The 23,492-nt window shown below is 35.5% G+C and overlaps 1 protein-coding gene across 1 annotated transcript in view; it reads left to right on the forward strand.

Moving 5' to 3' along the window:
• LOC145673395 (uncharacterized) overlaps window positions 1-23,492 on the forward strand; it is a 476,309-nt gene extending 452,817 nt beyond the window's left edge. The window contains exon 24 of the mRNA XM_081743054.1: window positions 21,759-23,492. Within this exon, the coding sequence (XP_081599180.1) occupies window positions 21,759-21,820 (62 nt within the window). The 3' untranslated portion in view covers window positions 21,821-23,492. The remainder of the gene's footprint in view (window positions 1-21,758) is intronic.

The following is a 23,492-nucleotide window of genomic DNA, read 5'->3' on the forward strand; positions in this document are numbered from 1 at the left end:
TTACGTTCCACGGGTATGCCGTCTGGGCTAAAGCAGACGGTGATGATGAGAAATTAATGAAATGGTGGAATGAAAAAGTGGGAGGAAACGGGAGAGTCCCGAGTAAACCCACGCACACGGTGTTTGTGAACCTCAAGTTCCACTTGGCGTGAACTGGGATCGAACCAAGGATCCCATGCACCAGAGGTGAACTATACCACTGAGCCACCGCGGCCCCTAAACAAAGATTGAGAACCCTTGGTTGGGTACCATTGTTATACAATTAATTGTTAAAATATTTCATAATTTCAAAAGCATTATGAATAATAAGTCAGGTTAATGCGACGTATGTTTTTTTTAATACTTTTTAAAATCCAAAATAAAAATGACAAATTTATCGCAGATTATTCCATCTTATATGGTTGGAGTTATGGGAAACGGTTATTAATTTGTTGTGTTCGTTTTTCGTTTGAGTATTTATCTAAACACACGAAAGAAAATATATGGTATTTCAATAAATCTTTTAAACTGTTTCTCAGCATGCTTTTCCAGCTTCATTCTTTTCAACGCTTTTACGATTCTCGTATTTTCAACCAGTTCTCATTCTATACTTGGCCCTCTTTCAGATTCTTCTTCGAAATGCCGTTTTCTTTTCCAAAACTAAAGAACTTTCTTCATTACCTGGGCATCCACATGTGTTTACAATTCAACTGAACCATCTGGATATTTATTTACAAAGTCTTCCTTAAATACATCAAACAATGATAGAAGTTGTAACACTTCTTTACCCAACAATATTATACAAGAAAGCTGCTATACAATTAAAACTTAACACATATTATGGTCCACTTGTGGTAGCCTCATTAGTAAAGAAAGTAGTATTTCATACTAAGCACCGGATATTCGGTTGGTTCAATATTTTCTAAGAGAACTGTTGAGTCCATTCTCATCAAGTTAACTTCCCAGTCAAATTCTTAAACATACTGAGCTGCATTATTGTTGTACAAGTAGACGAAAAGTTTTGTATACATTTTCCATTCTCCTAAAGTCCATTATGTGAGCCAAGGCACGGCAGCTATATTCATAATTTTCTTCTTTTTTTCATTTTCCAAAATGATTAACAGTGCAATCTGATCTTTGATGTAGGGGGTTCTATTATTACTGCTGTCGGCGTGGTTAACAATTGCCAAAGATTCTTCCCTATTGGAGGCGTCTCTAGTTCTTCTGGACGGCTCTCATCGTATAACAAGCGTTTCCTTAACAACAACCACCACTACAGCAACACAACAGTCTTTTCCACCATTGTCTATTCTGGTGTGAACTTAAGCTCTCTGTACTGGAGTTGAAGATTATTCCGTCAAATTCAGATTCCGGGATATCGCTCAAATCATATTCCGATAGTTCGTTAATGTGATCATCTGATCCATTGGTAGTAAGGGAATTGTGTGTATGAATCCCTGCAAACACAAGCTTCGAAAACTGAAAAATGTCAAATTTCTGTTCTTCTCCTTCATTATTTTTTTTATCTTTAAATACCAAGAGGAGTCACTCTGTGTGTCGCTCAATGAGGAGGAAGACAGATCGGAATCTATTCTCGGCATTGAGGGATCTTTATGTAGCTCATGAAATGTACGAAAATCCGTTCTCACACTAACGTATGCAAGGATTCCCTTAAACTTCATCTCTTCAAGCGAGAACCAGAAAACAGCGAAACCAGTTACAGTATATATGAACTACGGTCTTACAACTTCTTCATCAAAGCGATAGGTATATATTAAGATGCCGTTGCTGTCGTAACTTTGGTATTCTCTACATCTTCGCTCGCAGCTGATTGTTAAGGGTGCGTCGTCAATATAAGGAAATGATTGCTCGAATTTTGCAAGAAAAGAAGTTTTCTTCCAATCAGTCATCGCTTTCTTTTTAGAGACAATTGTCAACGTACGTCTGCTACAAAGATCAATATCGCTGCACTGAATTTTCAGGCTCTTAGTAACGATAACAGTGACCACAAGAATTGAAACTCAATCAACAATGCTTTACAATATCCTATATTAGACATAACATAAAGAATAAACTAAAAATATTTACATATTGAAGCCAGATCAATACAACATTCGTGTATGAGTCTTCTGCTAGAGGAAATATTTTATAACTATTGCCGAGTGGGGTCAGGCGGAGTATTAGAGAAATACAGAATGGCTAACGTTGTCAGTTTGCTCTTCAGTAATTTGATTCTACGAGAAAGTAGAAGTTAGTGACTTCGAAGTCAAGGGATAGCTTAGAAATTAGGATCAGGGATTCCACGTATATGGAAACTGGGAAATGAGTATTTTACCTTTTTATAAATAAAAAAATATGTGTCCAGAGGAGAGGGAACCATGTTGGTACAGTGGTAGAGGGCTAATATCTAGTGCAAGGAGTCCCTGGTTCGATCCTTGGTGAGACGAGATCTCCCAGCTGTCCTGTTTACCCAACATTGGAATTCCATCAGTTATACATACCTTCATTCATTTCCCTTAAGCACCCATCTGCTTTAGCCTAAAGGGCATAAACGTGTGATACGAAACTGGAATGCTAATTTAACTCCATTCGAATTTCTGTGTATGCATTGTTATGCAACACCGGGATTATGAAGGACAGAACCCAATATTACCATGAATTCACAACAACGACTTGGGATTGGATCCGGTCCATCATCTAAGATCAACGCTTTGTATAACGACCATTCCCCATTGCACTATATTTCCTCTAAGAAATCGCTCCGGATTACAAGATCATGTAACTGGCCGTTCATTTGAGCATATTAGTTCCTATTCCTGCCACAGACGGAGTCTCATAGCAAGAAGCCAAACGCTCAAGTCAGTATAAAAACAATATAAGTCACAAAAGTATTGATGACAACCAACAAGAGTCTGCATATGAAATGAAGGAACTTAAGTATTCTTCAGTCTAGGAATTTTTAGACATTTAGCAACTGCTTAAACCACTCCTAATTCTAGGACAAAGTATAGTTACTTGGTAAACTAAGATATTAATAAGCTTTATATTATTAATTAAAAAAGTAAAACCTTGTAATATTCATGCAACAATTTTTAACTGCCTTATCATTCGCGTATATTGTGATCAGAGATGGTGTGGGTTAAATAAAACTTGTCCTACTGACCTACCACCCACCGTAACCCACGACGCAACATGACCCACTCTCTCTCACCACCCACCAAAACTCATTATCATCAACTTTGGCCCATGATCCACACCCTTCTGTCCACTGATTAAGGAGTTCACACTTGCAATAAAACAAGGCTGCGAAATATACTGAACTGCAGCTCCATAAGTTGAACGGCTCCTGAGATGCTCAATGTTTCGGAAAAAATCGGACTCCCACTCTCTTAGGATATGTATTATAATGAAAGCGATATGATAACATCCCAGTTGGGATTATGGTGTACCTACATACCAAAAGTCATTCCATTTGGCTTTGGCATTTGGCCATGATGATCATGCACACATAGTAACATTCATTTTTCTATATAATAATTCATATATTACATGTGATTCAAAAATATATTTTCTCCAGTAGTCAGCTCCTCTAAAAACGCACAGGCTGCTTCTGGAAAGCAAAATAGTAATTCCTATTACTATTCTTACAATTATAAATATCAATATCCAAAAGTGTCTCATCACTTGTATATCTTCTCAGGTAAGTAAAAAACAAATGAAAAGGGGAGAAAAATGAAGGCCTTGAAAGTAAAACGTAAACAAATTGAAAAATTTCAGAAGATGCTGTCTACAATGCACTGACCAGAGTGGTTCGGTGTGCTGTAGTAGGTTAGAGTTGGTCAGTGAGTCACGGTGGATCGCAGTGGGTCACGTTCTGTTGACCCATGACCCACTTACAAATCTTGACCTACGATCCACTGATCCACTCTATCTCTGGTTATGAGGGGATATTTTTATAAGAAATTTTCAAACAACTTAAGCGTTAGTTGGGTTAGCTGTAGAAAGGGGGCGCTCAATCCGAGAAAGCTTATTACAGAAGTAGCCTGGAAAACTACACACTAAAATAATGCAGTTTTCTTACCATACACATAAATCTAATAGAAGGTAGGGCAGTGGCGGCGATAATTGATCCACAGACATAACGTGGCGCGAGTATGGAGAGGAGGACATTTTCAGGGGCTCCCTCAAGTGATTGGCTCGTACTATGCTCATTGGAGAATCTTTATACACCACTGAAAGATAAGAATTTTTTTCAATGATATACACCCATGCACACTAAATCTTGTGCGTATATTGCAATACAGAGTTCAAGAAAAGAACAGTGAGGTTGAAGCATTTTAGGAACAGTGAGACGTCTCAATGTTCCTATTATATTTATGGTTTTTGGAACAAGATTGAATTACGTTAGAATTCCCTGCATATATGTTGTCAGTAATCAGATGAGGATATCTAGCGCAAGCAGCTCCATTGGAATTTTTTAGAGTCGGCAAAATGGAGGAGAAATTCCAAAATAATAATAAAAAATATTTACATGGACGAAAGAATAACATAATTGAACAAACCACATATTCCAGTTTAATAATAGCTACAAACATCGCGGAAAGAGAATGGCAGAATCTTGAGCTCACGATCTGAATATTATGGGTTTAGTTTCGCAGATGTAGGGCAAAAATATTTAGCTCTGTTTTAGCTTAAGTAACCAAACCTATGGATTACGAAAAATTTTGGGAGAAGAATTGCTGGCCCACACCTAGTTACGTATCAAAGGCTTAAATATGGAACATTCTCCCCAGACCTCAATGCATTATGTGATATAGTGCCCCTTGTAGTGTATGTGTGGCCCTGCCCGCAAGCCACAATAAAACTTACAATACTATGTTATGTCATAGATTATGAAGGAACTATTATTCTTTTAAAAAGTATTATAACCGTATCTATGTTTCTTGTCGCTGCAGATAATAGTACCTCGACGAAAGAAAACTACGAAGATAATAGGAAGAACAACAGCAGGAACAATGAAAGAGGCGGTGCTACTTCTTATCAATGACGGCAAATCTCTTGGAGAAGCCTCTAGTATTAAAATTATAAAATTCGAAAGATTGAGCAGATACGTTGAAGCTTTCATGAGAAATCAGGATACAAGAAAGAGCCAATCCAGGTAATCAAATTTTCCTACCGGACCTAGAAAAACAACTATGTTGGTACACTATGAAGTGATCAAACTATTCTATGGATTTTCATTGAAAGAATTTAGACTCTTAGTATTTCAACTGGCGTTGGAAAACCATTTGAAAGTCCCACAATCATGGAGAAAGGAAGAATTAGCATCAGAGAGCACAATGAAAATGTTTCGTAGTTAGTTTTCTGAGCAATCCTTAAGGACACCGGAAGGATATAGATTAGGCAGAGCTGCAAGTTTTAATAAGCTGCTGCAGAGTAGTTATTTTTTTAATAATCTTCACGAGATCATGATCCGTGACGCAAGCTTCGAAAATGGTTCGCGTGTGTTTAATCTCGATGAAACTAGTACTTCGACTGTACAAAAGAGTTTGAAAGTGTTGGCTAAGAAAGGTGAGGAGCAAGTTTCTAAGGCAACTAGTGGAGAGTGGGGAACACTTGTTGCACTGTATGTGCCACAGGGAACAGCATACTACCTGTTATGATTTTCTAGAGAGTCGAGTTTAAACCATCTATAATTATTGGTGCTCTACCAGGCACTAAAGAACTTGCTGCGAAACGTGGCTGGAAGAACTCCGAATGTTTTGTTGAAGTTATTAAGCATTTCATTAAACATGCAATGTGTTCGAAGGAAAATCCTGCTCTTCTCTTGACGGATGAAGACAAAAGTCATTTATCAGTTCACGTATTAGATCTGTGTAAGGAGAATGGTATCACAATGTCCACATTTCCGCCTCATTGCAGAAACAAACTTCAACTTCTGGATGTTGGACTACCGAAACCTTGGACTACCGATGGGAGCTAATGCATTTTGATCCAATATCAAGGTGTAGGAATTGCGTCGCAGAAAAAAGTGGTAAATGAACTCAATCAAACTAATCAGTCAAATTAAAAGTGCAATGTTACCAGGGTATCGAAGATAAGTTATTAAGTTGGTACGAATGAAATGTGTCACTTTCAAAGGTGGAAAAAGGGGTACACAGTGGCTCAATGGTAGTGCGCTTACCTTTGATGTGTGTGGCCCCTGGTTCGATCCCGAACCAAGTAAATTTATGATGGACAACATTGTGTCCATGGGTTTTCTAGAGACTCCGTTTCCTCCCACAACCTCATTCTACTAATTCTTCCATAATCATAATTCACTTGCCTTAATCATAATCTCTCTTAGCCTAAAGGGCATAGTCATATGACGTTAAACTAAAGTATTTAATTCAATTTCATTTCACTTCAAATATGAATAAAATGAAAACTAGAGTACCAGATTAGTCAGTAGACTCAAGCTAAAGCAACACACTTTAGACATCGTTCAACACAACCATTAGACTCCCTGACGAAAGAAGTCTGGAGCATGAGATGAAAAAAATCGTTAACCACATGTTGCACAGGCCACGGGACACCATGGAAATTCTTCCCTACCAAGAAGTAATCGAGATATCGGAAGAGGTAGTTGGTTATTGTTTAGCAGCCTTTCAGCAACAAGGCTATATGAAATGCGTATCTGCAGCCTAACAAGGAATACAAACGACATTAGCTTCCGCCAGAAATCTAACCTGTATCTCACCAGGAGAAGAGATAGCAGTGCCGTAACTTAGATTTCTTTTCTGGGAGGCAAGCATTAATACGTGTATTTGGACCCCCTAGAAAAAGTTATTCTTCTAATTCTTGATCCCCTCTTCCCATCTTTCTTTTACTCTTTATGGACCCCGGTGCCTGTGGGCCCTTCCACACGGCAAGGTTTGCCGTTAGTTATGACCCTGGGCTAGTGATGAGCGCAAGAGCCTTGGGCTTGCAGTTTTTGCAAGAGTCTTGCATGCAAGACCAAGACCAGGAATCCCGATGCAATACCAAGACTCTTGCGCAAGAGTCTTGCACAAGTACCGGCACTACTTGAATTTTTTTATAGAATGTAAAAAACAAGGAGATGAATTTCTTGGCTTCAGTAAAAATGCTGCTGGAGTGGATGTGTTCCCAGTAGTTTATGCAATCAGTGTGAGTCGATCTGCTCCTGTAGCATATAGCTACAGTATGTCGTTTTCTGAATTGGTTGTTCGCGTTTTTTGTAGATATTGCTCGTTTTCAAGCCATACTGGTGTCATCTTGCGCCATGTGAGCTTTTTTGGTGGACAAACACTGGGTTCTTAGATTTTCTCGGCATTTTTCCGTTTCCTCCTACTTTCTTCATTTACATTGACTGCATTAACAGAAGCAAGAGGCTGTATATGAGAAGAAGAGAAGGATGCAACGGATGGATTTCTTCGCTTCAAATGCGAACCCTCATAAGATTGTATACACACAGATTTTCCTTTGTGTGCGTGAGAAACTTTTGCTAGCGCAGTCCGTTGAACGAGATCTTGAAGTTGAACTTTGATATTGTTTAACTGAGAGATCAAGGTATTTTTTCTGCAGGCTGACTTACAGTTTCATTTACTTTCTGAGTATTAACATCTAAAGTATTTTCTTTTTGCTGTATAGCATTATTACCAACAGGATGTATATTATACTCGTCTGTTATTGCCAAGGACTTCGATCGCTGACTACGCATGCTGACAAGAAAATCAACTCTTTCCTCTAAACCTAAGGACTTTGCTAACTCAATAACAGTCTTATATCATTCTCTTACGACTACAAAATAGAACGAAGGCAATAACCCATCGATTATCAAGTTAATTTGTTTGGTCAGCTGCATCATCGGATCGTACTCGAGTATTAATTTCCACTTATGAAAAATGTAATCTAATACAGATTCAGAATCTAACTGTTCCCTATTTCTCATTTCTTGTTCTAAAACTTGCGAAACTGTATTATCCTGATAAGCCTCTATTAATTTCTTCTTAATCTGAACATACATAAGATCATCGTATTCGGCGGTCGATTGTAAAGCTAACAAAAAGGCACGAGCCCCATTTCCTAAACAATATGGCAACAAATGACGTTTCTGTACATCACGTAGGTTATGAAGGATAAACAAATCCTCAAAATTACTAAAAAATGACTGAACTGACTAGTTCAATTTGACAGAAAATCTGGGGGGTTCTACTAAACGATCTAACGCGGATAAAATAGCTATAATATTCTCCATTATAGCTATTTTCAAAATTACACTTCCTAATCATACTAATAAATAAATAAATAAATATCTTACACTACTATATATATATATATATCCAATACCAAAATATAAATGACACTTCTTATATACTCACAGAAAAAATATAACAACTTGGCAAAATTTTCTCTTCTCACCCACTTAATCATTCAACTCAGAAACAATAAAACAAAAATTACTCTAACTGAGCAAATGCACAAATGTAGCGAGGGTGGGTGGGTGGGCTAAAAGTAATTCTACTCAATTTCTTTCAGCAAAAGAGTATAAATTACACTGTACTCGTTACTCAAAATGCATAGTTATTATGTTCAACTCAAAGAGATTTATCTTTTAAAAATCTCTAATGTACCTGACTCGTTTATCGAAACTGTTATCTTTGAAAAATATTTAGAAATTTGGGATGGTTACTACGGCATAAGCCTCACAGTATCTACCACCATGTGCCGGTAGGCACATTAAAAATATTTGAAAATTTGGGATCTTACAGCATCTACCACCATGTGCCGGTGCTTTGCCATCAGTTGTAGCTCAGAATATTCATTAAAGTAAACGAAACAAATTTGGGATGAAACTGATGCACAACACGGTACTTTACTGTGAAATTATGTTTGAGCTCAAATAAAACTCAAATGTTTTAATTTTGAGAATGACTAGTTGTGGGAATAGGTGAAAGAGAGAAAGGATATAACTAAGAAATAAAGGAAGAGCACTAGCGTGACATTCCGTTATGCCTGGTGTCGTCCTGGTCATCTGAATGATGAAAGGTGTTCCCTGGAGGAACCTGGATGTACTGGAATCAGCCAACAACTGGAACTCCTTCCTGCTGGACTGCTAGGGGTGTCGAATTCTCTCTGCAATACATTTCCACGATGTTCTTCTCCTACACCTTCGTGCCACTACTCAGATTTCAAACTCAAAATGTGTCTGCGGTGATGAACTGGCAGAATGGTATTCTCGGGACATGGTATGGGATATGCTTGCCTCCGATCATCCTGCACCTTCCTAAACTTCGTGGCGAATACCACTAGTTGATGTGTCCTCCGTGGTTTTGTCTGGCTACAAAGTGATGACTCTAACATTCGATGAACTTGGATATGTCAAGGTATCCAAAAAGGAACGCGGTAAGGCAAGAGGGAAACTAATCGAGTTTATTCACAATTTCAAAAGTAACGATTACAAATATGTGATTACAAAAACTGTCTGGGAATGTACAATCTTCATAAAAGTTTTTATTCATTTGGATTTTAGAGAGAGTTCATGATTCTGTAGAACATAGCCGCAATTTAATGAAATAATTGAATTTGGCGAAGTAAGTTAAAAGTTCACATAGTTATTTCGCAGTCATGTCACTGTAACTACACAAATACTTCACAGTATTAGCTATTTTCGTGTCGCGCAAGAATAAATTGTTATTCATATCGATCTTAAAACCTGCAAACATATAACCTATCAGCTTAAACAAAGTCATAATGTACTTATATGATTAAACAATGAGTGTTAATTTACACAAATTGATTGTTAGAATATGAGGAACCTTATCCAGTGGGTTGAGTTAATAAAACATTTTAATAAGTTACCATCATCGGCTTGTAAAACAACCTGTAAGAATATGCATTAAAAAATCTTACAAAGTAAGAAATAAGGGCTACCACACTAAACTTTCTTCCTCCAAGTTCTTGAACTTAATTAACTTATGCTGCACTTGTTACTGAAACATTTATTTATGAAACACTATCAAAATTATAAGATGTTTTCGGAAAGCTTTGTCCAAAGATAATTCACCCTTTCTTAAATTCTTCGAGATATTATTTATACTTTTTTATTAGGACTACTAATAAAATACTTTTTTGTGATCTGTCAAGAAAATTGCACGAGTCATATTTGAAATTGTCTTTAAAAAATCACTAAGAGTTAACTAAGCTTTGTGAATATTTTCATGAGAAGCTATTTATGCATCTTTATAGGAGTATTAATAAAATATTTACTTAACATAAATGAAAAAATCGCCTGACTTGTTTCCAGAAATCATCCGGAAAAACTCACTCTCAGTAGTAAATTATTCCTTATGGGTTTTTCAAAAAGAAAAAGAACTTATTCCATGTTGTCAGGTTTTTAGTGAAATATTTACAAGTAATTTGTGGGTAAAGAATATGTGTGTCATCGTCAGGAAATGACAACACCCTCCTAGTTAACACTGCATTTTGTTACATATACAATACACAAATAGCCCTACATAATAATTCCTTTAAGGAAAATAATAGTTCTTAATTTTTATTGAAAACGAATGACAGTTGTTAGTGCTACAAACATTGTTTTTTCTCTTTTCTTGGTACTTCACATTAAAATTTTCCCTTAACCATATCTTGTTCACTCATCTATCGACTGTATTCCTTACATCTGGACAATATTTTACAGCAACATAAATTAAAATTTCATATTTTATGATAATTTTAAGCTATCAAAGTAACCAACAAACTTCTGTCGCTTTTTCACCCACCATCTCCGAACATCGATATGTCACCTAAGACATACCTGGAAGATCAAAGATAGCATTGGTGACCTTCTTCCAACGTTCTGGAAGGTCATGGATTCAATTGCGGTAGAACTTGGTGGGCCGTGAAGCGAAGAAAGCATCAAGTGCGTTTTACATCTCTACTACGGATTTGAACTGACGTCCTTTAAGGTGATTGTACAAGAAATAGAACAGGTGATAATCGGACGGTGCAATGTCCTTGGAGTATGGCGGATGCAATAGTGTTTCCCATCCAAGGCGTAGAATGATGCCACGGGTCATCCTAGCCACGTGGGGCTTAGCTTGTCCTCTAATAGGAGGATCCCTTTGCGATTCAGAAGTGCTGGCTCCAGAGTTCTTAGTTTTTCCTGAACATGGCTCAACTGCTGACGGTACACAGTTATATTGATGCCGCAAGCAGTCCACCAAACACAAAGGTGAACCTTCTTCTGGTTGAGTGCTGATTTCGGCAGGTTTGGGCCGGTTCATGAGATGCTAACCAATGATGATGGAGTTTCGTGCAGGACCCACTTCCAACCCAAATTCAACATCCTGTCCAGAAATGAGTCCTTCCTCAGACGAGAAAGCAAAGAAACACATATGTCTTTTCGCGTTGCCTTTTGGCCAGGAGACTAATCATGTGGGACCCATTGATACAACTTGTAGTGCTTCCCGAGTTCATAGAAATGCTGCAGAATGGTTTCTCCACTCACACTGAATTGTAGTTCTAGTTCCTCACATGCCTGGCCACTGTTCGCCTCAATTACTGCCTGAAGATCTTCATTTTGTACATGTGTTGGTCTTCCGGCACGCGGTGCGCATTCGAATGTTTCGTCACCATCCTTAAACTTGTTAATCCACCGTTGCACTGTCCGCGTAGTCACGACACCCTCATCAAAGGCCTGGTATATCATCCGCCCGCTGCAGCGGCGTTTTACCCAAGTTTGAGCTCGTAGAGCATACATGCCTTTATGACTTTCTGTGGAGGTTTCATGTTGACTCTGCAGTTATGCAAGTTGACGGTGTAACTGATCTGCCACAACCAGGTAGCATGTTGGATATACTCAACAACAACTGACCTAAGCCTTATCTCTATTCGCATTCAACTCACGATGTAAGGGTCGATTGAACACAGACTTCCACAAAAAGAGACAGAACTTTCTTGGTTGCCTTTATATATCTCATTAACCATACTGTGCTGTTGCCGTCCTAGTATCATAATAAAAACTTAATCAGAATGTAATTTAGTATCAGTTTCTCTTCATTAAGTTGAATGGTTCTAGTAGAGTATACGTTTTTACGTTTCTTATATTTTGCGGAAACTACGTATGAGTTTTCCATTCATGCATATTAGTTTGTTCACTTCAAAAATATATCAGTTGACATATGTCCTTTTTTTTTTTTTGAAATTTCAGTTTAGCTAAATTCTATTAATATTGTAGTCTTTATGAAATATGAACAAAAATCATCTGTCATTTTTGAGAAAATGATCTTGCAAAAACTCACCCTTCCCCCAAAATAAACCATGCTTAGTGGAGTTTAGAAGGAGAAACTAGTTATATCATAATGGCATGTTCTTACTAAAATATTTATTTATGAAATATGAAAAAATTCCCTGAGTCAATTTTTGAGAAAATCGTGAGCAAAAACTAGCTCCAAGATTATACTTTCCCTTATATCCTTTTCTGCGACAAATGAGTTGTCATCTTGTCAGATTATTAATTATAATTTACATTAAATATTATTTATGAAATATGAACAAAATCATCTTAGTTGTTATTTGAGAAAGTCGTGAAGAAATAATTCACCCCTAAAATGAACCATTACCTTTGATTTCTCCGAGAAAAGTTTATATACCACAATATAGATTCATAGTAAAATATTCATGTATGACACACAAAATATCGTGAGAGTCGTTTTCAGAAAATCGTTTATATATATATATAATTAGGGTGGTCCTTAATTACATGGAGAATTTTTTTCCGAATTTCTTTGCTCCCAACCCCTAAATTGGTTCCATGTTGGACCCAATTTATCCATGAAAAAAAATGGGCTCAATCGAAGAATATTTAACCAATCCCCAAGCGACCTAAAGTTTGAATGCATATCCAATATGTTAATATATAGGAAAAGTCTGGAATAAACCCTTCTTACTTTAAAGCGGCTGAAGGGAAAGGGACCAAATTTTGGATACAGGGATTGGAAGTAATCCACATCTGACCTTGAGAAATAGCATGATGGCGGCCATTTTGAAGTCCGCGATTTTGTATTCGGACCCAATGGAAATGATGTTTTGTGACATGTAACGCACCATCCTTCTGGATCTAGGAAGAAGAAGAATGGATGGTTACATGAAGGAAAATTGTACATTGAGCGATATATTGTCTATTAAGACTCCTATTATTAATTCAATTTCAGTATTTAAAAACGATTTTTTCTCTTTTGTAAAAAGTATTCATTTTAGAAAAATAGGAAAAAAAAGTATGTATAAAAAGTTTGATAGGAATAATGTAAGGAGGAATTGACTGAGAAACTATATGCTATGACAACTTGAGGGAAAAAAAGGTTTTGCGCGTGTTTGTTCGGTGGGCGTGGCTTGTCCCGTCAACTCTACCTGGCTCGGTGACTCAGGGACCCGTTATCTTGTTCCTTACGTTAGCTCAGAGAGGATGGAGTTGTTTGGTGGTTACGTTTTCTTGCTTTGCTTTGTGTTAAGTAGGACATGTTTGTGAGTGAATATACGTGGGCAAGTCTAAGTTCCGTGCCAGAAAATCTTTTGCTACTATTTGTTCTTTGCGAGTTAAGCGAAGTTAAATATCACGATGTGTTGAACAAGTTCACAGTGTTAGTGAAAGAAGTTGGCAAGGAAATAGCCTATTTTTGTGCTTGTTACAGAGTCAGAGAGGGAAAGTGTGCATGCAAAGTGAACCCTCAATTCGCTCTATTCAGTTCTATTTGGTGAGTGAATTCATTGTGCATTTTGGTCCTGTTTCATTACTTATTAATCTCTCTGAAATATTTCTTTTTTTGAAAAAAGAAGGAAATTTATTAATGAGAGAGAATTTTTGTAGTGAAGGACATTTCTTTGTAGAGTCCGTAGTGATTGCTATTTTGGTTACCTTTTTATTCTGGCAATCCTTAAGATTTGTCCTGAAATTTCTTCCCTGTAACAACGTGATAGTATAATTTCTGGCACAGAGCAAGAATTGCGTACGTGCATAGTCAACAGTTAGTCAAAGAGGCCAAATACCAAACGAGAGGAAAAAAGGAAATAGGTAAACCATTAAGTTTTCCGACACCTGGTGAGTTAATATTATATTTACTTATAGTAATTGTGTTTGTCAAAACTGTTGATTGTGAGGTCGTTGATAGTTTGTTTCCAAAGGGTTTAAACTTCGCGAACCTTTGCCTTCCAACAGTAGTTATTTTTCCTCCCAGAAATTGTGGCGATTATTCTTTCTACTTTGACCTTAATCGTTGAAACAAGATATAAACCACCTGCGGATCCGATATTTCGTTTAAATTAAGTATTTCTTTTTCAGCTGTTAGCCATATGTCAGAAGGAGAGCGTATTTAGATATTATTTTCTCGAAAGAAATATATAAATTTTTTCTCGAAAGTTGTCATAAGCTTGAAAGTTAAGATATTGATTCAGATATTAATTTGACTGCTATTAATTTGATAAATTAACTAATTAAGATCTAAAAATATTGTAAGATTTTAGTTCAGAAATATTATTCATGTTTGAAGAAATTTATCAATGAGTAGTTAATGGTCGTAAAAGTCGTCGAGAGATTATTAACTGTTAAAGTCAAGTTTTGAAGAGAATTAGTAATTATTGATTGGAGATACTGTTTGAAATATAATTGAAATTAAATTTAAAGAAGATAAGAATCAACTAGTAAAGTTTTAATTGAATTTTTTTTGAGATTTAATCAACTTAATCATCAGATAATTATTAATAGAATAGTTGTATATTGCACATTTCAAACGAGTGTATATAAGCTATTCAAACGTTTTAGTTCATATACACCTCCTTATATTGGAAATAAAGTTGTTATCTTAAAACTTGAAACACTGTTGTACATGTTCTTTAAGTTTATGTTTAGTGTGTTCCTTTTCCAACTAGAAATATTGGATCTGCAATTCCAGCTAATACTAGCATAGTTGATTACGCGAAACTGCTCGATTCTCCTCTCCCAAGCCCTCTCTGCCAGGCTTTGTGATCTGAGTTCATATTGACAGTTTGTTTAATTATTTTTTTTTTGTTGTAAACTCTCCATGTGAATTCGATTAGACGAGGCTAGGTGGAAGGGGGCGTTACAATTTCCGTAAGGAACAAGATATTCATTTTAAGATCTCATATCTAGATCTTTAAGAGAGTAAGTTTATGTTTGTGTTATTTTTAGGATATCTTATACATTTTCATTCCACTAAGAGTTACAAAGTGAAAAGAATAGGAAATATTATTGAAGCAGAATATCCTAAAATATATTTTGGTAATTTATCTTTGCCATTAGTAGTCTTGTAAAAACTTAGTTGAATTTTCAGATTCCTCCAACGTTCTCATTCCACTTGAATTTAATATTGAATTTAAAGAATAAGATTGTAAATGTGTTGGAGTATTGATTGCTTTAAATTAAATTTGTTAGTAGATTTTTACATTTTTAAGCTGTTAGTTGACTTTCCTCGAACATTCTCATTCTACAAAAAAAAGTTTGTAATATTGTTAGGACTTTGATAAATGGAATGATAGTTAAGTATATTTATTTGGAATTGAATTTTGCTAGAATTTTGTTCTATTAGAGAGATAGTCTTTTCCTCCTACATTTTAGTTACACTAAAATAATTTTTTTGCATTTTTGGTAAAATTTATGAATATTTATAAATCATTTGATGATTATTGAGTAAGACTTTCAAATTTGTGTAGTTAAAATTTCAAATTTCTCATTTTCCTCCAACATTATCATTCTATTTAGAGTTGATAATTGTATCTAACCTATATAATTTGAATGAAATTGGATTCTAAATTGTTTATGAATATAAATTCTGATATTTTGAGTAGTATTTTTCCAAATATTGATAAAAATATATCGCCACTCCGTTTTGTGTTCTTTGAAATTGAGGATCATTATTTGGTCGAATACTATTGTTGTTTATGAATAATTTCAGATCTCTTCCAAGGTTTTTCGTATCAATTTCTAGTTTGTGTTCCTAGTAGTAGTAGTAGTTTAGTATCTGTATATGACTATTTATAAGTATTGTTTATATATTGTGCTGTTTTGCTTTGTTTATTTTTGTACTATGGATAACATTCAAAGCGAACGTGATTATATCAGCATTGACATGCCAGACTCAGAATTTGTTACTATTGATGCAACTGGGCATCCGAGTTTAAATTCTAATTTCGGTTCTTTGAGTATGAGTTTAACGCCGCCGATGCATACTAATTCAGGTGTTAGGTTTTTTCCTACTCCAGATAGGAATAATTTGAATTTTTCAGTTAATAGTTCAGCGGAGACTTATGGTTTTAGTAGGATAGCTAATCCTCCTAGCTTGAATATTTCTAGACCAGAACATAGAGTTACATTTAATGAACCGCCTATAAGAAGAGAGATGGGGACTTCTCATCCTGATTTAAATTCTTCCAATGAAAATAGATATCGTAATAGATACTTAGATTTAGGTAATTATTATAATAGAGTTTCGAATATTCTCAGTTCTACTCCTAGAGTGAGAATAAATAATATGCATGCTGGCAATTCTAACTTTGGTCCAAGTATGAGAAATCTAGACGGTAGAAATATTGATAGGGGAGTACAATCTCATGTAAATTTAGATGATCATTATTCAGAAGCTAATTATGAATATAAATTAATGTTGAAGTATACCCATTCTAGATCTTTAACTTATTTGGAGAATAGATTTATGAATATTAAAAACGTGAATGGTAGTGATAGCTTGCAAATTTTCGAACTATTGTTCAAAATTGAAGAAATACTAATGGAGAGCAGCTATTCATTTAACATGATACTATCAGTTTTAATTCCGAAATGTAATGGGATTGTTTTAAGAATAGTTACTTCGGCATTGAATGATCATTTAGATTGGAATGTGTTTAAGAATAACTTATTATCTAGATTTATTACTCCTACAACTGTTCATTCATTAGTGAGTGACAGAGTTTATAGAAAGCAGAAGTTATCGGAACTCATGAATGAATTTGTGAAATCAGTAACTATATCAATGAATGTATTAGGATTAAACATGGAAGAATGTGAATTAGTTAGAATAATATTAATGGGAATGAACCCAAACCAAAGGAATAGGATGCTAGGAAATTATTTTCCTAATAGCCGTTTAGAACTATTAGACATAGCCGAAAGATTTATAATGAGTACTCGAGAACAAATTGAGTATAATAGAGCAATGGGATTCAAATGTAAAAACCAAATGGTTCTTTCTAATAATAAGTTGAAAGTCAGTGATAATAATCAGAAATATAAGAAGTTTTCAGATAATTATGTAAAATCGAATCGAATGAATGAAAATTCCGAGGTTTTGATACCTTCAGAATTCTCGAAAGTTGATAACAATAGAGATCGTTCAAAAGTTATGGAAAAGACAGTAAACCAGAAAATTCCTTCGGAGATTGACGGATTAGTAGCGACTTTCGTTATTGGCAAGATTAATAATATATTAACAAGTGTCTGTGTAGACGGAGGTTCTAGTTTTAATCTTGTTACTAGATCGTTAGTTCGTCGCAGTGGTGCCGAACAACATATACGTACTGTGGAAGAAAAAACGGTGAATGCCCCTTCGGGTTTACATTTCTCCACGGGAGAAGAGATTACGTTGAATGTTAACTTATCCGGATATTTTCAAGTGGTGAATTTTCGAGTTGTGGAACAGTTGCCTTGTGAGTGTTTGTTGGGAATGCCTTTCCTTAAATCTACATCTGCTGTTTTGGACTACGAGAATCATAGTTTAGTTTTGAACGGAGGAAGAAAGAGAGTCCGTTTAACATTTCAGAAGAACGTGTTTAAAGGTGGATTCAGATCTGTAGATCCTCAAGAACAGCGACAATTTATAAGAAGACCAGCGAGAAAGAAAGTAATAAATCAGACTTCACCGAATGTTTCTTCGATTTTTATTAGATCGGATTACAATTCTTCGGGATATTGTGATAGGGGAATTCAATGCGAACTTGAACTGAATAACTTAGAAGATCGATTACTTACGATTGAAGTTCCTAATTCATCACAATTACTTGAGATGAGGAATTGGATTGAGTGTGATCTTTTGAGGACTTCCAACGCCAAGGGAACTCCAGCGAATACAGTTAGTGATACATCAAGATCTCCTAGTGTGAATGGTGAAGAATTGGAACTAGAAAGATTTCCAACCACTCATACAGAGGAAACACCTGGTAGAACAACATGTGTCGACATGGCTATGATCTCGACTGATGTTAATGGTAGAGATTTAGTTCAAACTCAGCAAGATGAAAAAGAAGAGCAGATAGCCATGGAGAAGGAGAGCAATGAAGTTGATGGTAGAAGTGAAGAAATGGATCAATCTTCGGGTTGTTTGAAAAAGAAGATTTCTTCTAAGAAGTCAAGAAAGAGGAGGATTAAGAAGAAGAGGAGTGCATATCTGGTGAATAGGGACGAGAGTCAGGAATCCAAGATTAATGAATCCTGTATTGAAGTTCCTTCTGCTTCGAAGGTACGGACTGGACATCATCGCAGTTCATCTGAAGCATCAGATGTGGATATTGAACAGGCAGAAAACTTCCATAAGCTTGTCAATAGAAATAAAAAATATATCAATAAAGATTCTCACCAGGGAGAAACCAAATGTAAACGATCTCCACAGGTGAAAAACCCATCGAACACACAGGGGGAAAAATCAGATGATGAAAACTGGAAGTATCGCAATCAGGATGTTAATTCATTCATAGATTCGATTAATAAAGAATATGCAGATGTTATCACTGAACGAGTTGGATGCATCAAAGATTTCACCGGTCATATTTATTTATTAGAAGACAAACCATTTAAACAAAATCCATTTCCAATCCCAAAGGGAAAGGAAAAGATTTTTGACAAACAGATTCGAGAGTTGGTTGAACAGGGTATATTAGAGGAAGTAGACCATTCCAACTACGCTAGCAGTTGCTTCCTTGTTAAGAACAAAAATAATACATTTAGAATTGTCGGAAATTACGTTAAGGCTAATTCATTAATAGTTAATGATCCTTTTCCTGCTCCAAACTTGGAGGAATGTCTGACAGGGTTGTCGGGGAAGATGCTGTATTCACGCATTGACTTACGGCGTGCGTACAATCAGATTAAACTAGACGATAACTCAAGAGACATTACTACAATAGTTACTCCAAAGGGATTATATCGTTATACACGAGTGCCAGTTGGAATTAAAACTGGGAGTAACCTATTAACTCGTGTAATGAAAAAATTGTTAGGAGACTTGGAAAAAGAGGGTGTAAAAACGTATTTCGACGATGTATTGATATTTTCAGATACTATAAAGGAACATAAGGAAACAATTAGAAAGGTTTTCGATATATTTAGAAAATATAATGTAACGGTCTCACCTGATAAGTGTTTGTTTTTCTATAATAAGATTAATTACCTAGGTTATGTAGTATCAGGGGACCAAATGGAGATTGATCCGAAACGGGTATCAGCAATCCAAAATATTCCTCCACCAAGGAATCGTAGAGGTCTGATGAAAATTCTCGGGTTGTTTAGTTATTATTCTAAGTTCGCGCCCGAAATGCAAGAACTCATGGGACCTTTAAGTGAACTCAAGTCTGTCAATAGAAAATTTGAATGGAATCTGGAACATCAAAAGATTCTTGACAGCTTGAAGAAATTATTGGTGGAGAATGTTGTGTTAAAAACTCTTGACCTCAATAAACGTTTTATAGTAAACGTGGATGGCTCAGGGAAGAGTATCGCTGGGTGTTTGCAGCAGGAGAACAGCAAGGGGGAGTACCAACCCGTTGCGTTCTTCAGTAAGAAACTGTCGGAAGCTGACAAACACCGCAGCATTTATGAAATCGAGTTCATTAGCTTGGTAAAAACGATTGCTCGGTTCCGGCATTACTTGGTAAAGGAATTCGACGTACTAACGGACAATAAGGCTTTGACTTGGATTCTCAGCAATTCAAAGAGACTTATGAAATACGGACCATTAGTAGAAACCCTTTGTCAATTTGATTTTCAGATAAAGCACGTTAGGTCTTCCGAGAATTTAGTAGCAGACACATTGACAAGGGTTTACGATCCCTTTGAATTCCGCATTATTGATGGGCCTATGGGATTAGCTGCCTTTAATGAGAATCTAAGGTTAGCGCATATGTGGAGACTTCCTTTGATAAAAGAACCGATCGATGAGCTGCAGAGAGAAGACTCTGAATTAAGAGATATTATTCGGAAGATCGAAAAGGGTGAGTTAGTTTCAGGCTATATCCTGAATAAGAGCATATTAATGAAAAAGACGAACTCGGTAAATAACCCTTACAAGATTGTTATTCCCAAGAATCTAAGAAAGGTGCTAATCGAATATTATCACAATGATAAACTGGTTGGCGGCCATTCTGGCATTTATCGGACCTTGAAGAAGCTATATAAGAGATTCACTTGGGAAAATATGAAGCAAGAAGTAACGGAGTTTGTTCGATGTTGCCATCGATGTCAGTTGACAAAGGAGGAAAATAAAAAGAAAATGGGACACCTAATCTCTGAATACAATAAGAGAATAGGATCACATTGGATGATTGACATCATTGGAATTTTGCCAACCTCTAAAGGCTTTAAGTATATACTTATTGGAGTTGATAACGCTAGTAGGTTTGTGGTGTTGGAGAAGCTAAGAACTTTAACTTCAGCATCAATTACTGAAAAGCTAATGTATATGTTTAGTAGGTTGGGATTTCCTGAAGCAATATCTACTGACAATGCTTCAGTTTTTGTATCTGAGCATTTCAGAAAGTTTATGTTTGGACTTGGCATAAATCATATTAAGCTTAGTCCATATCATCCTGAAGGAAACATTTCTGAGCGTTTTATTAAGACATTGAAGGGGTCAATTCGAGCTTATTTTGCAGATAAGCAAAACCAGTGGTCTAATCTTATTCCCGATTTGCAATACACATTGAATATTAGTGAGCATTCTGGCTTGAAGATGTCTCCGATCGAGATATTTTATGGACGTCCGACCAACACACCTTTGGAGAACCGATGGAACATCTCAGAGTCTGATATTGGGGGTAAATCAACCCAAGAGCTCTGGCTAAATGCCATGCAGAATATGGAGAAATCGTGGAATAAAAGAAAGAAATTAATGGCTCAGAGGAGAAGGGAAGTATCCTTTGGATTAGGAGATAAGGTTCTTATTCGATCCCATGTAAAGTCGTCTCTAAAAGATAAAATAGCAAAGTCTCTTAGTGACAAATGGCTCGGTCCATTTGTAGTCCGTCGTTTCCTGACACCAAGTACAGTATTAGTATCGGATGAAGACAATAGTTTAAATTCCTTCCGTAGAAGTCATGTCTCGGAAATAAAAGTATATAGAGAACCTAGAGTTTTGAATTAATAATAGAAATGGAAGAGAAATGAAATTAATTCATTTGTGATAAGGATTATTGAATATTTACAACTATTAGTCATATATTTTTATTATTGTTATTTGATTTTGTATATTTGTATATAGTTTTGCTATTGCTAATCTATTAATTTATTTGCATTTATTTACCATGGCCATGGAATAAGGAAAAATTTGATAATACTAAATGCACCTAGAGATCTCTAAACTTTGTAAATAGATTGTAAATAGTAATTTGTTGATTTAATTATTAAATTAATGATTTGCATTCAAAGAATTGTGTATAGGTATTTAATTTATTATATTTGTAAATATGTTGTTGGACTAATAGTTTGTTTTTCTATTTTGTAGATTTCCTGAAAAAAAAATATAGTTTTGTATATTTTTTTTATTCTAAGGCGTGGCGGATGTAACGCACCATCCTTCTGGATCTAGGAAGAAGAAGAATGGATGGTTACATGAAGGAAAATTGTACATTGAGCGATATATTGTCTATTAAGACTCCTATTATTAATTCAATTTCAGTATTTAAAAACGATTTTTTCTCTTTTGTAAAAAGTATTCATTTTAGAAAAATAGGAAAAAAAAAGTATGTATAAAAAGTTTGATAGGAATAATGTAAGGAGGAATTGACTGAGAAACTATATGCTATGACAACTTGAGGGAAAAAAAGGTTTTGCGCGTGTTTGTTCGGTGGGCGTGGCTTGTCCCGTCAACTCTACCTGGCTCGGTGACTCAGGGACCCGTTATCTTGTTCCTTACGTTAGCTCAGAGAGGATGGAGTTGTTTGGTGGTTACGTTTTCTTGCTTTGCTTTGTGTTAAGTAGGACATGTTTGTGAGTGAATATACGTGGGCAAGTCTAAGTTCCGTGCCAGAAAATCTTTTGCTACTATTTGTTCTTTGCGAGTTAAGCGAAGTTAAATATCACGATGTGTTGAACAAGTTCACAGTGTTAGTGAAAGAAGTTGGCAAGGAAATAGCCTATTTTTGTGCTTGTTACAGAGTCAGAGAGGGAAAGTGTGCATGCAAAGTGAACCCTCAATTCGCTCTATTCAGTTCTATTTGGTGAGTGAATTCATTGTGCATTTTGGTCCTGTTTCATTACTTATTAATCTCTCTGAAATATTTCTTTTTTTGAAAAAAGAAGGAAATTTATTAATGAGAGAGAATTTTTGTAGTGAAGGACATTTCTTTGTAGAGTCCGTAGTGATTGCTATTTTGGTTACCTTTTTATTCTGGCAATCCTAAAGATTTGTCCTGAAATTTCTTCCCTGTAACAACGTGATAGTATAATTTCTGGCACAGAGCAAGAATTGCGTACGTGCATAGTCAACAGTTAGTCAAAGAGGCCAAATACCAAACGAGAGGAAAAAAGGAAATAGGTAAACCATTAAGTTTTCCGACACCTGGTGAGTTAATATTATATTTACTTATAGTAATTGTGTTTGTCAAAACTGTTGATTGTGAGGTCGTTGATAGTTTGTTTCCAAAGGGTTTAAACTTCGCGAACCTTTGCCTTCCAACAGTAGTTATTTTTCCTCCCAGAAATTGTGGCGATTATTCTTTCTACTTTGACCTTAATCGTTGAAACAAGATATAAACCACCTGCGGATCCGATATTTCGTTTAAATTAAGTATTTCTTTTTCAGCTGTTAGCCATATGTCAGAAGGAGAGCGTATTTAGATATTATTTTCTCGAAAGAAATATATAAATTTTTTCTCGAAAGTTGTCATAAGCTTGAAAGTTAAGATATTGATTCAGATATTAATTTGACTGCTATTAATTTGATAAATTAACTAATTAAGATCTAAAAATATTGTAAGATTTTAGTTCAGAAATATTATTCATGTTTGAAGAAATTTATCAATGAGTAGTTAATGGTCGTAAAAGTCGTCGAGAGATTATTAACTGTTAAAGTCAAGTTTTGAAGAGAATTAGTAATTATTGATTGGAGATACTGTTTGAAATATAATTGAAATTAAATTTAAAGAAGATAAGAATCAACTAGTAAAGTTTTAATTGAATTTTTTTTGAGATTTAATCAACTTAATCATCAGATAATTATTAATAGAATAGTTGTATA

Source organism: Thermobia domestica, chromosome 16, assembly GCF_964235325.1.
Source record: "Thermobia domestica chromosome 16, izTheDome1.hap1.1, whole genome shotgun sequence".
Taxonomy (NCBI): Eukaryota; Metazoa; Arthropoda; class Insecta; order Zygentoma; family Lepismatidae; genus Thermobia; species Thermobia domestica.